General features: G+C 33.9%; 1 protein-coding gene across 2 annotated transcripts in view; it reads right to left on the bottom strand.

Annotated features, from left to right (window-relative positions):
- Positions 1–255: 255 nt before the first annotated feature.
- SNX16 (sorting nexin 16) overlaps positions 256–13,629 on the bottom strand; it is a 33,262-nt gene continuing 19,888 nt past the window's right edge. For both annotated transcript variants that reach the window (XM_072951768.1, XM_072951769.1), the window contains 4 exons: positions 10,630–10,699; positions 3,701–3,837; positions 3,056–3,175; positions 256–2,300 (listed from right to left, as the gene is read on the bottom strand). In XM_072951768.1, coding sequence (XP_072807869.1) covers positions 2,204–2,300; positions 3,056–3,175; positions 3,701–3,837; positions 10,630–10,699 — 424 coding nt within the window. In that variant the 3' untranslated portion in view covers positions 256–2,203. The remainder of the gene's footprint in view (positions 2,301–3,055; positions 3,176–3,700; positions 3,838–10,629; positions 10,700–13,629) is intronic.

Genomic DNA, 13,629 nt, shown 5'->3' with positions numbered 1-13,629 from the left:
GTTTTCTGTTTCAGCTATGTTCAAATTTTTTTTATTAATATTGGTTACATTTGAAGTGCGCTGTCACCTATTTACAAAGACTTAAAATGATCAGTTATATAAGGTGCAAACTTAAAAAGAAAATCGCAGACTCATTCCACATCTGTAAATGCAGCAGTTAACGTTAATTAAATTTTCAATAACTGGAAAGGATAAGAAGAACACAGAAACTGGAGGAGAAAAATGGTATTCAAGATCCGAACAATACACATCTACTGTTGTACCGAAAAAATAATTTATTGAATCAGCATAATACTGGGAATAAAATGCATTATAAAAGTAAAAAAAGTAAAACCTAAATATAAATAATAGTGGTTTCCCTAATTAACAACTTTTTCTTCACTCATCCAAAATTTTAAATACAGTCTTCTGAAAGGTCAGATTTTGAAAGTGAACAGTTCACTTTAAAACAGACACGTATGTAGCACTGTAATATCTGGAATTTAGCAAAGCTCACCTTGCTTGATTAGACTGAAAGTGATGTTAATTTAAATGATTGTTCTTTTTAAACCTTTTTAAAGCCTAGATAGTATTTTGAAATGAACAAGTAGACCATTTTGTTATATACTCTTTCTGTCTCCCAGGATGGTAAACATATTTTTAATATACTTTGGGGAAAATATTCCGAGACAGAGCATACCCGTGCATTTTGATGAAGACTTGAAAGATTTTTGGTATTTAGGTAAAAAGCGGTCTCCTTCTCAGATCAAAGGTTAACCAGCCATTGTATCTGTTAATCTACATCAGCAGAATTTTAAACAACCACATCGTAATACATACCTCAAGATACTGATACACTTTTATGTAGTGAAGGGAAAAAATGGACATGGTTATTCTTTTTCCCTAGTAAGTTTCCTTCAGTTTTTAGAAAGCCTATGCAGTTCAATATACCAACTGGGATTTCAAAAATGCTAGCATGATTGCAATGCTTATTAACAGCAATACGCAAAGTAGTAGAAATATAATATAAATAAGTAACTTCATACTATAAAAATGAAACAAAGCACACTCCATAACTATATGCAAAGCAGAAATAAATTTTTCATATAGCAGACTCGCAGACCCTAGGAGACGTCTGTAAAAAGTGAAATAGTGAAGGCACTGCATAATTCTTTTTCCTAATTCCACTTACTAAAGAAATTCACCAATTAAACTTGGCACAAAAGAGTTTAATCACCATAAAGTGCATCACTTGGCTAAATACATTAAAAAGAAAATCAGCATCAATAATTATAGCGACATTTTCACATACACAGAAACAAAGATATAATGCCAGGAGTTGACATACAAGCTCTGCAGGATATATGGCTTTTTATCTTTAATTTTTTTGTACTACTGCCTATTTGCTTAGAATCTATATTTTCAACAGAGTATGCCTTGATTAGCAAAAAGAGGTAGTGTTCTGAAAAAGGCAAACCCACTGATTCTACGATAGAGCTTTAAGATAAAGATTATGTGGAAAATAAACAAGTATAATATATAATACACTGGTATACTTATAGTATTTTGATATTATTGAATTAGCTTTTAAAATCAAGGCTATTTTATCACTTTAGCTATATTATTACAGCTCTTTCGAAGAGTTTCCCTTTGGTACTAGAAAGTTTTCTTCTTTCAAATAGTAACATTCCAAATGAGCAACTTTCATTTAGAGATGACAAACATGTTAATATTTTAAACTCAGTTCATCTTTACCACTGATTTAAACCATCAACGAAAATATATCATCATGTCAGAGACACAAAGAAGTATATATCCAACCAGACAGCAACATGCAATTTATGTCCACTTAACTAATATAACTGTGATTTTAACACACACACACACACGCATGCACGTGTGTACACCCACATTAGTCTGGAGCAATATACTGGCAAAACACCAATATAATTTATGTACATTATTTAAGGGCCTTGATGGCAAAACTCTAACTAGACTTTTTTTTAGTGTATTAAATACAGTTTGTCTAAAAGACAATTAAAATAACAGTGAATATATTTCTTACCCCAATAACTTAAGAGAAACTTTTCTTTATGTAAACTTTATACATGTGCAATCTTGCTACTTTCTGTAATAGCTTCAGTCTCTTTTCTCTTTTTAAATATTTGCCACTCTACTCTACGTTTGCAGAAATGTAAAAATGGGAGGAACTGCTTGTGACGCATTAGTCTTCTTCGGCATTATATGCCACTTCCGCTACTTCTATGTCTGATACAGAATTTTCAGGCTCATGAGAACTTACGTATTGCTTATTATCAGCTCTGCAAAAAAAAGAAAAAAAAAAAAAGAGAGAGAAATAGATCAGTGAAGAGACTGGCTGCATGCTATTTCACTTCACTAGTACCTTTAAAATTTGTTACCTCATGTAAAGAATATTTAAATATTGAATGGAAAAATATTTAATAAAAAAGAATATTTAAGTTTTCAATCGGAAATTCATTATTTTAAAGTTGTCGCTGCCAGACTGCACCTTTGGAGATATATTTGCACCTCTTTCAGTTCTCTCAACTGCCATTTTTCAATAAAAATTAAGTTTGCAATGACCTTTTCCAACATAAAACCTCATACTTACAGCTTAACCACTACCACTGAAGTATTAATGGTGACCTTTTAATTTATATGTAATAAGAATTTGGTGTGCTTTCAAATACACTATCTTCTCATCATTCCTATTAGGTAAGCAGGGTGCTTGCTATTATAGTGTCCCACTCTTTGCAAGGAAAAGACTGACACTGAGAGAAATTGAAGTAATGTGTCAAGATAACAAAATTAAAAAATTGTAACTGAGTCACAGCTCAGTTAATACAGATGTTATCTTCAAAATAAGTAATAAAATTTAGAGCCTGGATGCCAAAGATTCATTTTAGGAACAGCCTAGAATAGCCGTGGTCTCTTTTTGCTCAGCAGACTCATGATACAGTAACACTGCGCTCATAAAAACACACTCTTAGAGTATTAGGACCATTTCCCTCCAGGTAGTCACATGATTAGATTATAACAAACCAAACCTATATACCTAGATTCTTCGTCCAAGACCTCTTGATGAACCTCAAGTGCAGAAGGCTCCGCCTTTAGGATCTGTCCACCTTCCGTTCCTGACATGAGCAGTGATTCTTCAGGTTCTAAAGATAACTCCCTAAAAGTAAAGCACAGCAACAAGCCCCTTTTATGAATAATAGGTGTGTATTTATCGCTGTGAATACACGTGGCTTTAGCAGCCTTCAGCTGTTCTTAACACAGTCATGCACCTGATAACCTGCCACCTCTGGGAGTCAACAGAGAAATCAGTGCTTAAGACTAATTTAAAATGATTCTTAACATCAATTCAAAATACGCTGACAAGAAGGCAAACCAGGAATTTCATCTGCGAAAAGTTGTCATAAATGCCTAGAAACAAAGGTACCATTTAAATAGGTTAAAATAAATCATATTTGTCTTGTTGAACACCTAGAGGTTTATTTTCCAGATGTTTCCTGTCCTTCAAATCTTCAGCCTCCTAAATAATCAAAAGCCAGACAATTCCCCCAATCTACAAGGAAGTACTCCAAAAGTCTAAGACTTTTAGATTCAGAAATTTCCTAAATTATATCAACATACAAAGGGCACGTATCCTAGAGCGCTGAGCTGAGTTAGTCAGACTAAAATCAGTGTCACAGCACACCTGAGTCTGTTTTCCAGCGTGTCTATATGAAGTTGCTTTTCACTGAGCAGTTTCTTCAGTGATTCCAACTCTTTCTGTTTTTCAAGTAGTTCTTTTTGGAAACGGTAGTTTGTCTCTTCTAAAGTTTCACAGAAAGCCTTAAAAACAAACAACAAATAAAAAACACAAGCAGAAAAATAAAATTCAATAGTTACACAGTATCTTTCTCAAGAGCATCACTGAAGAGTCAGAGAACACAGGTCAACAAAATAATATGAATACAATCCAACAATTTATTCCCTACCCTCATCTTTTTAGGTCTCTGCTATCTTAGACCCCACCTACTGGGGACTTAGAACGATATTTAGAACTACAAGTCCCCTTTCTTTAGAATTATTAAGTAGTAAGCCAGGGTGACTGAAATGAAGCTGATCTCTCTCCAGTGTATACTTGGGAAAAAAATGGGAAAAAAGATGACTGATAACCACTGTTTTAGTTTCTATTCTTCTTAGTCTGTTTTTGCCCAGTCCTGATAATTCAACTTAAAAAAAAAATTCAGCTATTGATTCCCTTAGAAGACATTCACTGTGATAATAACTTCCAGCAACATGTATAATGACCTTAAAGTATTTCTTAAAAGGCCACTATTAAAAAAATATCACTTATACTCAAGACAAGCCAATCAGAATGTCAAGACATGAAAAATATAGTTAATAACATTAAAATTGTAATAGAAGGATCAAATAATAGAATAATCCTCTCTGAAAATAATATAATAAACTACAGAACTAATAGTAAGCTAGAGTTACAAAAATTACCCAGAATGAAGCACACAGAGATGGATAGTATGAAGGAAAGGCTAAGACAGATAGAAAAGGAAAATAACTAAACAAACATTTGTAAACAGAATTCCAAAAAGAGAGAACAGAGAAAATGAGGAGAAGCAATACTCAGAAAACAGTCAAGAATTTTCAGAACTGATTCACAACCAATTCAGAACTGAAAACTAGCATTTTCAGATCTGGAAAGAATAACAAATACACCCCAAAGAAGACAAAAAATACCCCCCCCCCAGATACAAGACAGTAAAACTGCAAATGCCAAAATCAAAGAGAAGATCTCTGAAACACCAGGAAAATCTCCAGTTTATTATCAAGGGACAATAATGAACTGAGAATACATGTCTCATAGCCATAGTCTACGTCAAAGGCAGTGGAAAATACGTCAAAGTGCTGAGAAAAACAACTATCAAGGTAGAATTCTGACCCAGTTAAATCATATTTCAAGATGAGAGAAAGATTTTTAAAAATTTCAGACATTAAAAGCCTAAACACTGCCAATGATGCACTTTAAGAAGTTAACTAAACCCCAATGGGAAGAGTGACATGAAAAATTCATAATGATTAGGAAAGAGAGCGGCAAACATGCAGGTAAATCAAAAGCAGCACTGACTTAATAGAGCATAATGGTTAACTCTGGGGTGAGCTGTGAACAACTTGGTTCTAAATTATTTGATGAGAAAAATACATGACCCTTAAATAAAAGACAGTGAACACAGAGCTTAGAAACCAAGAACAGAGAAAAGAAGGAATGAAAGAAAACTCATTGAACATATAACAGGCAGGAAAGGAGAAAAAGTACCATTAGAAAAGCAGGGTGAATAAAAAGCACAAAATGAAATGGCAGAAATAAATATAAATATATTGGTAATTACTATATCCATAAGAATAAACTCACCAGTTAAAAAATAGATTTTTCTGATTTTATTTAAAAAAAAGATCTACTTCTCTGACGTCAACAAGAAACACACTGAAAATATAAAGGTTAAAAAATACTTCTCAGGCAATAGGAAAATCTGATCCTTCCCCCCAACAAAAGATGTAGTTTTCTTAGTATCAGACTGGATGTATTTCTAGGTGAAAAACATTATTAAGCACAAAAGGAGTCACTATATAACAATAAAAGGAATGATTCACCAGGAATACTTCAACTACAGAATTCCAAGGATAAATTTAATAAATACACAACCATAACCAGTGAATTCAATATACAACTTTTGGTAATCAATGGATTAAACAGAAAAAAAATTAGTAAATATTTAAAAGATTTGAACAATACAATTAACAAGCTTGATCTGATAGACATACACTGAACCCTAAGCACAACAATTTGGAAACATACTCTTTCCAAACATACGTGGGAAATTTAGAAAATTTATCACATACACGCAGATCATAAACATTACAAACCACGGCCTCAACAGTAACCATCAGTGTCATAGAACATATATTCTGTGACAAAAATGCAGGTAGATGAAGAAAGTCAAGAGTATAAGGAAAAAATTTAAAAAGCTTGAAAAATTTAAGAGAGTTCTGAGTTTAGGGGAAAGGAAGGTATTTTTAAAGAACACTATATAAAATATGAATGATAACAAAAATACTATTTATTAAGGCTCTTCTTAGGCCTCCCTAGTCCCCGAGACACAATAATATTGAAATTAGGCCAATTAATAACCCGACAATGGCCTCTAAGTGTTCAAGTGAAAGGAAGTGTTGTATGTCTTACTTTAAATCAAAAGCTAGAAATGATTAAGCTGAGTGAGGAAGGTATGTTGAAAGTCAAGACAGGCCAAAGCTAGGCCTCTGTATCAGTTAGCCAAGCTTGAAAACAGGGAAAGTCCATGCAGGAAGTTTACAGTGCTACTCCAGGGAGCCCGTGAACGTGAGACAGCGAAACAGCCTTACTGCTGACATGGACAGAGTCTGAGTGGGCTGGACAGATCAAACCAGCCACAACACTCCCTCCAGCCAAAGCCTAGTCCAGAGCAAGACCCTAACTCTATTCAATTCTATAAAGGCTGAGAGCGGTGAGGGAGCTGGAGAAGAAAAGTCTGGAGCTAGCAGAGGCTGGTTCCTGAGGTTTAAGGAAAGGAGCCATCTCCATAACATAAAAACAAAATGAACCTGATGTAGGAGCCACAGCAAGTTATCCAGAAGATCTAGCTAAGACAATTAATGAAGGTGGTTACATGAAACTACAGACTTGCAGTGTACATGCAACCACTCTGTATCGGAAGAAGATGCCACCCAGGACTCTCATAGCTGCAGAAGAGAAGTCAATGGCCAACTTCAAAGCTTCAAAAGACAGGCTAACTCTCCTGTTAGAGGCTAATGCAGCTGGTGACTTTACTGTTGAAGCCAGTGCTCACTTACCCTTCTGAAAATCCTAGGGCCCATCGGAATCATGCTAAGTCTACTCTGCCTACGCTCTGTATATGGAACAAAGCCAGGATGACAGCGCATCTGTTTACAACATGGTTTACTGAATATTTTAAGCTCACCATTGAGAACTACTGCTCAGAAAAATTCCTTTCAAAATATTATTGCTCATTATCAATACACCTGGTCACCCAAGCACTCTGAGATGGACAAGATTAATGTTGTTTTTGTGCCTAATGATACAACATCCATTCTGCAGCTCATGGGTCAAAGAATAATTTTGACTTTCTTATTATTTAAGAAAGTCTTATTGTTTAAGAAATACATTTCATAAGACTATATAGCTGCCATTGATAGTGATTCCTCTGATAGATCTGGGCAAAAGTCTGTTGAAAACTTGGGAAGAATTTACCACTCTGGACACCATTAAGAGCATTTGTGATTCATGAGAAGAGGTCAAAATGTTAACATTCACGAGAGTATGGAAGAAGCTGATTCTAACCTTCATGAATGACTTTGAGGCGTTTAAGACTTCAGTGGAGGGAATTTCTGCAGATGTGGTAGAAACAGCCAGAGAACTAGAATTAGAAGTGAGCTTTAGCATGTGACTGAATTGTTGTAATCTCACCATAAACCTTTAATGGATGAGGAGTTTCTTTTTAAGAATGAACAAAGAAAAGTGGTTTCTTGAGACAGAATCTACTCCTAGTGAAGATGCTGAGAAGACTGTAGAAATTACACCAAAGGATTTAGACTATTACATAAACTTAGTTGATACAGCAGTGGCAGGGTTTGAGAGGACTGACTTCAACTGTGGGTTAAAATGCTATCAAACAGCACTGCATGCAACAGAAAAATCATTTGTGGAAGAAGAGTCAGTCAATGCGGCAAACTTCATTGTTGTCTTATTTTAAGACATCACTACAGCTACCCCAGCTTTCAGCAATCAGCATCCTGATCAGCTGGCAGCCATTAACACTGAGCAAGGCTGTTCACCAGCACTAAAGATTAGGACTTGCTAAAGTCTCAGATGATGGTTAGCAATTTGTAGCAATAAAGTGTATTTTAATTCAGGGGTGTACATTGTTTTTTTAGACATAATGCTATTGCACACTTAACAGACTACAGAATAGTGTGTAAATGTAACCTTTATACGCACTGGGAAACCAAAAAATTTGTGACTTGATTTATTGGGATATTTATTTTATCACAGTGGTCTGGAACCAAGCCTCCAGTATCTCGGAGGTTCGCCTGTATTCTGAAGTAGACTACTGTAAGATGCATACTGTAACACCAAGAGCAACTACTAAAAAATAACTAAGAAAAATTAAAAATTTCCAGAGAAATCAAAATGGCATATGAAAAATATTTATTTCACACAAGAGTAGGCAGTAAAGGAGGAAAAAGATCAAAATTGATGAGACAGAAAACAAACTGCAAAATGGCAGATATAAAAGGTAGAGAGGTCAGACTGAGTAAAAGACAAAGACCCAATTATATCCTATGTACAAGAGACAGACCTGAGATTGAAAAATACAGGCTGAAAGTCCAAGGACGGAAAACAGAGTAATGGTGAGAGAGCTGTAATAAATAAGACTGCAGTACTGGCATAAGGACAGGTAATGAGATCAATGAAAGAGAATTAAAAGTCCAGAAGCAAACCCTTTCTTTCATGTTCATTTGACTTTTGATAAAGGTGCCAATACAATCCATATGGGGTGTCAACACAATTAGATATCTATAGAAACTTAAGATCCTTACCTCACACCTCATAAAAAAATCAGCTCAGGATGGATCATAGACCTAAACGTAAGAGCTAAAACTACAAAACTTTTAGAAAAAAAAATACGGGAAAATCTTTGTGACCCTGTGCTGGGCAAAGAGTTCTTATAATATCAAAAGCATAAGCCATAAAAGAAAAGTGATAAAGTGAACTTCATTATAATTAAAAACATTAGCACTTCAAAAGACATCATTAAGAAGATAAAAGGATACATACAGACTATGAGAAATGTTTGCAAATCATGTATTTGATAAAGGAGTTATAAACAAAATAAACAATTCTTACAACTGAATAAGACAAACAATCCAAATAAAAAAATAGGCAAAAGGCTTAAATAGACAATTCCTCAAAGAAAACATGAATGGCAAAAAAGTACATAAAAAAGTGATTAGTGTAAAAATCACTATGGAAATACAAGTTAAAACCATAATGAAATACCACTGCACACATACAAGAATGGCTATAATCCAAAAGACAGAAAATATCAAATGTTTGTGAGGACAGAGAGAAACTGGAACTCTCACACACTACTGGTGGGAATGTAAAATGGAACAGCCACTTTAGAAAACAGTCTGTCTCTTGAAAAAGTTAAACACTATTTGCCATATAACCAAACATTCTACTCCTGGGGATCAACCCAAGAAACATGAAACCTAAGTCCACACAAAGCCTTCTTTGAAACTGTTCATAGCAGCATTATTCGTAATAGCACAAAACTAGAAACAATCCAGATGTCCCTCAAGCGGTGTGACTGGATAAACAAAATGTGGCATATGTATACAACAGAAAACCATTCAGTAATAAAAAGCAATGAAACACTGAGAGACCATAACATGGATGATGCTCAAAAATGTTAAGTGAAAGAAACTACATGCAAAGATTATAAATACTGTATACTATATATTATGCATACCATACACACGAGATTATATATATTGCATATTGATTTTACACTTACAGATACACACACATATGTGCGCGTGCACACACACACACACACACACACACACACACACAGTATGATTCTATTTTATGAAATATCCAGAAAAGGCATATTTTCAGAGACTGAGAGCAAGTCAGTAGCTGTCTGGGGCTGTGAGTGTGGAATGACTGCAAACAGCTTGCAGAATTTTTTCTGAACTAATGGGAATTTCTAACACTGGATTATGGTGATGGTGGCACAACTCCATACATTTACTAGAAGTTACTAAATTTGTACATATACAATGAAATAGCAAACAGTAAATTTTATGGATGAAAAACTGACTTCAATAAAGCTGTTTTAAAAAAGCTATGGCATTCACTCTAAAACAACTGACTCAGTTTAACTGAAAACATTACAAACCTACCAATTAAATCTGTTTCATTTAAACACAATTAAACATTTGAGGGAAAAACTTGCATAAAATCCTAGCTAATCTATTATTACCAAATCTGTGAATCTAGCCAATTGCTTCAAGAAATAGGCCACTTTAACACGTCAATTAGTGTAATCTGAGTATCATCAAGCTTGAACTGAACTGTTTATAAGACAATGATTTCTACCTCTGAGGATTCTTTTTTTTAGATTTGATTTTTAACTGTAGGTTCTTTACTTTGATACTTAAATGGAAGAAAATTCAGAATGCAAATAATACTTTTAAATGTAAAATAAATTTCCAAATAATTTATCTTCTCTGAAACAGTAAAAATAAAGAGAATAAATGTAGGATTTAATTTTAGAGCTTCATTGACTTTATGACATGTACAAATTTTTATTTTTTCACTGAATTAGATTCATGTGTTTCAATGAAAGAAAGTTTTGACTCAAACATTAAAAGCTTTCTGTGCAAAACTACCATGGTCTAAAATTATAATTTTGCTGTTTGCTATTGCATTCAAGAAACAATGCAGTTATTGTACTGTATTATTTGTTCCTCTTTTCATGTGATATATAATACAGCACTTACCCTGCTTTCTTCTAGGCTATCAAATGGACCTGGTGGATCATCCAGACAAAGAAATTCTCTCACTGCAAGGCTTTCAAAGGAAAAAAAAAAATTAGCTGGGGTACAAATAAGTTAACAAAAGATAGCAGAAAGCAAAAGTTACTCTGAAGCAATAGTGTTTGAAGCAAGTTGGTTCTGCTGATAAAGGAAAATAAGCAAGATGGGTTATGTGTTTTCACACAAGTAACCAAATACAAATATTAAATCTATGGAAGAGACAAAGACGTTAGGTTATTTCTAAGATCTTATAAACATAAATAGAGAGTGTGAATTTATGTTACAAAGGCGCTATACAACATAAAACATAATTCAGAAAAATGGTACAGGAGACCAACCTAAGTGGGAAACAGACACAGTATTACTTTCAAAGAAATATTAATTTGAACTAGTCTAAAAAAGTCATCATCTTGTTATGAAGAAACACAATTTCTACTTATACTCCATTTGTTTCTTCTTCAGGAGATAATTCTGAAATAACTAAAAAGTATTTACTATGAAACAAGTTAAAGATTTTTTCTTGCAATCATGTTTATTATGTTAATTTAAATATTTTCCCTAGAGAGTTCAAGAGAAAGAATTCTGACCATCCCATTTCTGAATTACTATAAATTTCGGAATAATGAATATGGTATTGTTATATTTATACTTTTCAATGATCAGAAACAGGTTTAGAAGGTAGAAAACAGAACTTCCTTGTTACAAAATACTCCCTTTCTTATAAGGTAGTTTTGGACTGAGAGACAACTCTGTGTGTACGTTAAAACACAAATGTGATGCATAAAGGATGATGATGACAGGGGATGGTCATAAAGAGATCAACAGGATTTTCAGTAAAATCTTTCCAAGGAGAAAAAACAACATGAGTCAATATAGGAAAGTGTTAAGAAAGGAATTCAGAAGATCCCACAGATAGAAAAGAGGAAAGAAAATTTCTGGGCTATAAAGTCTTCATAACACAGATAATAAAAAACACATTCAGGGAAACAGAAAAAACTCGAGTATTCACAATTATGAAATAATAGAGATGGAAGGGATATTAAAGAAGATCTAGTTGAACTACCCACAGTGTGCTGTTTATTTCTTTTTTATGTTCAGCCAAGAATATATCTAAGTACTTTCAGAAATAGACAATATTTCATCTCTTAAAACAAACCATCCTATGTTTGAATAATACTGAAAATTAGAGAATGATTTCTTCACTGAGCTGGAATTTTTTTCCCAGAAGCTTCTATTCATGAGTCTTAGTTCCACTTTTTGAGGTTACTCAAGGTAAGTCTAAATCCTCTTTCACATGATAGCCCTAAAATATGTCAAGAATGTTTTATTTACTCTAACCATATACCTCCAAGAAGCAATACTAGTACACCAACATTTCCTTTTCTTTTTTCATGTAACATAATTTATTGAGTACTTAAAGCCTAGATGGTCTACTGCATTCATGGAGCCAACATTGTCCCCCGGGTTAACTGAAATACGATTGACAATCAAAAACTGTATATACTTAAGGTATACAACTTGATTCGATATATTGTGTATATATTGTGCCATATGAATTGCAATCAAGCTAATCACCATATCTATTACCTCATATAGTTACTGTTTCTAACATTTTCGAAGCACATTGCACACCCCGGGCTTTCCCATATCTTATTTTATTCAATTTCCACAACAATCATGTGAGGTCAGGATAGGCATTATATCTCCATTTTTACAAACGATAATAAAGTTCAGAGAGGTAAAATGACCCACCCAAGGTCATAAGTACAAGTGGCAGAGCTAGACCTTAACTCTGCCTTCTGAGTGTAAATATGTGCCTTTTGCTACTTTTAAATTCTTTTCTCTTATGTTTTGGTTCACTTGGTTTTTAAATTTTTTTTAATTTTATTTTTTTAAATGGCAGTTTGGGGACTGAACCTAGGACCTCCTGCATGCTGAGCATGCACTCTACCACTGAGCTATACCCACACTCCTGTTTTGATTCTCTTGGATTCTTTCCCCTTGCTGATCACGTCTTTCTGACCACATTCAACTTCTCTGTATCTGCTTTGATCAAGGTCTCTAGAATACTGCAGTTGATCTTATAGTCCAAAAAAGAACAGGACCATTACACATCCTTTTGGTTTAGATATTGTACTTTCTATCTACTCACTATTTATATTGCAAAACCAACTAGGCAGGAATGAGTCACAGGAAACAATTTGATCGATCTTGGGGTTCAGAGGACAAAAGTTTGGATGAAACCCTGAGAGAACAACTCTTAAGATTGAAAAGGAAAAGTGCTAAGAAGCTTATAAAAGTGTTTTAAAATACTTTCAGTGTATGACAACCTCATGTGTGACATTATTTTCTCACAGATTTATACCCAGATTTCCTCATTCTTTGGCAATATTTTTAAGTTCACAATTACTCTAATTATTGGAACGCTACTGCTGAGAAAGAAAGAGGGTAAAGAGATATATGTATCTCTTTTTATACCTATCTAACTAAGAGAAAATCCCATAACCTGGAATTGAAAGGTAAGGGAAGAGTCTCTTTCTGTTCTCTTTTTTATGTAGAGTAACTTGTTCATGTTTGGGGGGAAACTCTATTTTAAAATTGTGATCAGTTGTTGGCTTGACTTGACTGAAGATAAGGAGTCCAAGATAGAATCCTTCAGTGTTGTTTTTATCAGAGCAAATCTGCCCTGTAACTTAAACTCTTCCTTTGAGTCTCTTGAAGAAGTTTCCTTTAAAAAGCATTTTACTGTAATTTTCAAACTTCTTAAAAAACTATTTCATCCAGTGAATCTTCACCTTCTATTTCATTATTATACCCTCCTTTTCTTCGTTCATAGACATTCGTCTACATTTCACAATTTTTAAAAAGACTAGTAATTTAACAGCTAAATGTTAACACCTTACCTCAAAATTTGTATCAACCCCTCTCCTAAAACTAATGTCTACATGTCATTAAAAGGTCAAT

The sequence above is a fragment of the Vicugna pacos genome, chromosome 29 (assembly GCF_048564905.1).
Source record: "Vicugna pacos chromosome 29, VicPac4, whole genome shotgun sequence".
NCBI lineage: Eukaryota > Metazoa > Chordata > Mammalia > Artiodactyla > Camelidae > Vicugna > Vicugna pacos.
Note: the sequence above shows the minus strand (reverse complement) of the source record. Positions and strands in the feature narration are given on the sequence as shown.